The 3,270-nt window shown below is 39.8% G+C and overlaps 1 protein-coding gene across 1 annotated transcript; it reads left to right on the top strand.

Annotated features, from left to right (window-relative positions):
• Nucleotides 1-69: 69 nt before the first annotated feature.
• On the top strand, nt 70-3,232 carry LOC109953836 (protocadherin Fat 3-like). Its single transcript, XM_020589289.1, has 3 exons — nt 70-229; nt 895-954; nt 1,778-3,232. Exons 1-3 carry the CDS (start codon nt 121-123, stop codon nt 1,906-1,908), a joined length of 300 nt encoding a protein of 99 aa, XP_020444945.1. The 5' UTR covers nt 70-120; the 3' UTR covers nt 1,909-3,232.
• Nucleotides 3,233-3,270: the final 38 nt, after the last annotated feature.

The raw sequence follows: 3,270 nt of genomic DNA on the forward strand, positions 1-3,270 counted from the left end.
CCAACTTTTTCTGATCTGGGGTTGTATCATGAGCAGTACGCTTCAAAAAATATTTTTGTACACCTGTGTCTGTTCTGGAATCTGGCCCTCCTGACGAGCTGACCTCTGCCCATAGGTAAGATGGTTGACATGGGAGAAGAAGTCACCTGTTTCTCAGGGAGCAACAAAGGCAGCAACTCAGAGGTCCAGTCACTGAGCTCCTTTCAGTCTGACTCCTGTGATGACAATGGTAAGCCACCCCCCACCAAGAATAGTTCAGGTTCCTCAAAAGTCATTTTGAGCCTAAGGAGTTTTGAGTGGTTGCTGGTTGTGGCCATTGTGCTGGAGCTGTGTATTTGGTTTTGTGTTTCATTTTCATTGCATCATGCTGTTCTCACAAAACATTATTTGCAGTCCACAAAATTGATTTTTTTTCTTTTTCAGAATGATCATAATTCAACATGTCAGCTTTGTTTTCCCCAATCATCAGTAGAGTAAATATGTGAATTTTGCCACTGTCATTCCTGTGCTTGCTAAAGTTTGGCTGCTGTCTGTTACTAGACGAGAAATTGTGTGCACTAAATGACAAAAACAAGAAGAAATGTACTAGTGTTGGCTTTTTGCTTTTATATTGTTTTCTTTTTACATTCTTTCCTTCCTTCTTTATTTGTGTAAACTATCTCCATATATATGATGAACACTGTGTACAAATTGCCCCAGACATCAGAATCAGAAAGGAGTCTGACTGTGTCAGAGGGAGACCAAGTAATCCTCCCAACATGCAGGACTGACTGTAGTACCAGTCATGAGCAATGCCACAGGCATGAGGAGACACCCCTGACCAACACCATGAGTATTTTTCACTTTGAATGATTGTATTTCAAACCTTATCTCCTCCTTTTTTCCTTCCACAAGCCTCCATAGTGACGGTCATTCGACTGGTTAATGATGCAGTCGACACAATCGAAAGTGAAGGTACCATGTCTCATCCCCTTTGTGTCTCTCCTCTCACTCTTCCACTCTCTTATCTCAGTCTTGTCATTGCAGTATCTCTGCTGAAAGAGATATCAGTTTTATACTTAAGTCAAAGGCACTCTCACTTTGTGTTACATACTGTACCGCTCAGTAAGTGAACAATTCTGGGAACTGAACATAGATTTGATCCCAACATGTCAAGACTTATGTTTTCAAATATTTCTTTTATCAGACATTCTCACATTCAGTGGTTAGTCAGTCCAACCCACTTCCAGGTTAGCTTCTGTTCCACTAGCTCTAGTTTTCAGTATAGTCTTTATAAAGGCTGTGATAGCGAGCCATGTTCCACTGAGAGCCAGCAGTCTGCATGTTTTGATTCCAACTGATCCCCTCAGTAGTTCAATTCACCTCCCTTCAGATCAGTGACTTGAGGCTTTGGTTGGTATGAAAACCTGCATATTTATTGTTGGCCAATCATTGATTTATCTTGGATAAAATGATAAGCGTCTTGTTCACATTTTTACATACGAGTTCCAAAATATCTACAGGGAAGTAGAAGGAAATGCTGGGAGGGATAGGTGAGCTATAACAAAATTAGTGGGGTCACAACAGCAGCCCTGTTAATCAGGACTGAAATAATTAGAAACCTCCACTTAAATATCAAGAATTTTACATGGCTATAATTACAGAAACACTGAAGAGAGCTCACAGGTCCTCTAGCTTAAATCTCTTACTGTCCTATAAGACTACATTTAGAACAATAGACACACTCACAACCCAGTACTAAAGGCCACTGTGTTATGTTGTTTTTTGCATCTGACAGTGTCAGTCATGGACCAAGGTCATACCTACAACAGAGGTGACTACCACCACTCCTCCCCTACCTGTTCATTTACCTCTTTATCTTCTGCAGTGGGTAGACAAAATAGCAATCACCCAATAAAAATGACTTGAATTGTGCAGTAACAAAAATGCAATGTGTCATTTTGAGTATGTGTCATTTGGCAGCATTTTACAACTTTGGGCTTCTCTGGAGCTCATGCAGTTTTTCTGCATGACTTTGTATTCAAACTATAAGTGCTAATTGGCAGGCATGCTTTATAGCTAATAAGTGATGCTAATTAGCATTCAATGTAATATGGCCTATCAAATTGATAAGATTAGTTTTGAGTTATATTCCCAGACTACACTGCTTCTTCAATCATCACTCGCACTAACCTGCTTAATGTTCCCACTACAAACTCCCAACTTTTTTTTTGGCCACAAAAGATCAAACAGACCAGCTAAGCAAAGAAAGTGTAGAGGAGAAAAGAGCTGGCTCCAAGTGAATGAGCACTAGATACAGTGTCTGTTATTGTGACCAGAACATAATGCGTGTGTCCAATGGGCATACAGCTTAATGGCCTCATCACAGTAGCATTTAAAACTGTGAGATTTTGAGACAAATCGGTTTATTTCTGTGGAATCACAGCACTCTCAGATCTTCTCACAGGGGTGAAATAAATCAGGTCAAATCTTTTGCATTTAGCTAAAATTTGGTGAACTTTGACAAGTAAATTCCTTCTGTTCATCAGCACCAAACTGTATCATTTGTTGACATTTAATGACTAGCAACTGAGTTAGTTAGCTTGTGAACTAGCAGTTAGCTGCCAGCTATCTTGCAGGGATGCTGTGACTAGAACTGGAATGTAAGTTAGTGTGTCAGCTACAGTAGTTCAACTAGCCTCTGGAATAGTCATTAAGTCACAGTTTTCATTACTATCTTCATGAGACGGTTTCTGGTGTGATTAGGTTTCTATATCAAAGGTATTAAAAGGCATGTTTTTGACCACTAGTATGAGCATGGAGCTAGTTTTTTTGAGTGGGTCCATGTTTTTGCTCTTGTACAAATACATGTGGGTGAGGTGATACAAAGTTTTGTCAGTGGTTTCACTCCAATCCATTAGTCTACTGGTGAGAGTAATGAATCAAAAAATGTAATAATGCACCAGCAGAAGGCTGCAAGCAACTAGACATAGGTGTAAAAAATGAGAAAGGAAAATCAGACCATGGAGTCATACAGTGAGCTTTGGTGTATCACAAGGAATGTAAACAACTTTAGAAAACTCCACACAGCAGCTTAATTCCTAAAGCTACCACTTTTCTCATCCTTCTGTAGGGAAGCCAGTTAGCATAAAATTAGCTGCACTTTCTGTGCAATAGTCGGAGCTCTGAATCTATAGCCAACATCTAACCTCCATCTTGCTCCACCATCAAAACACCATCTACAAGCAGATGGGCATGAGATTTATTTTCTCAGTCATCTGTCAGGAACTT

Source organism: Monopterus albus, unplaced genomic scaffold (genome assembly GCF_001952655.1).
Source record: "Monopterus albus unplaced genomic scaffold, M_albus_1.0 scaffold1535.1, whole genome shotgun sequence".
Classification (NCBI taxonomy): Eukaryota; Metazoa; Chordata; class Actinopteri; order Synbranchiformes; family Synbranchidae; genus Monopterus; species Monopterus albus.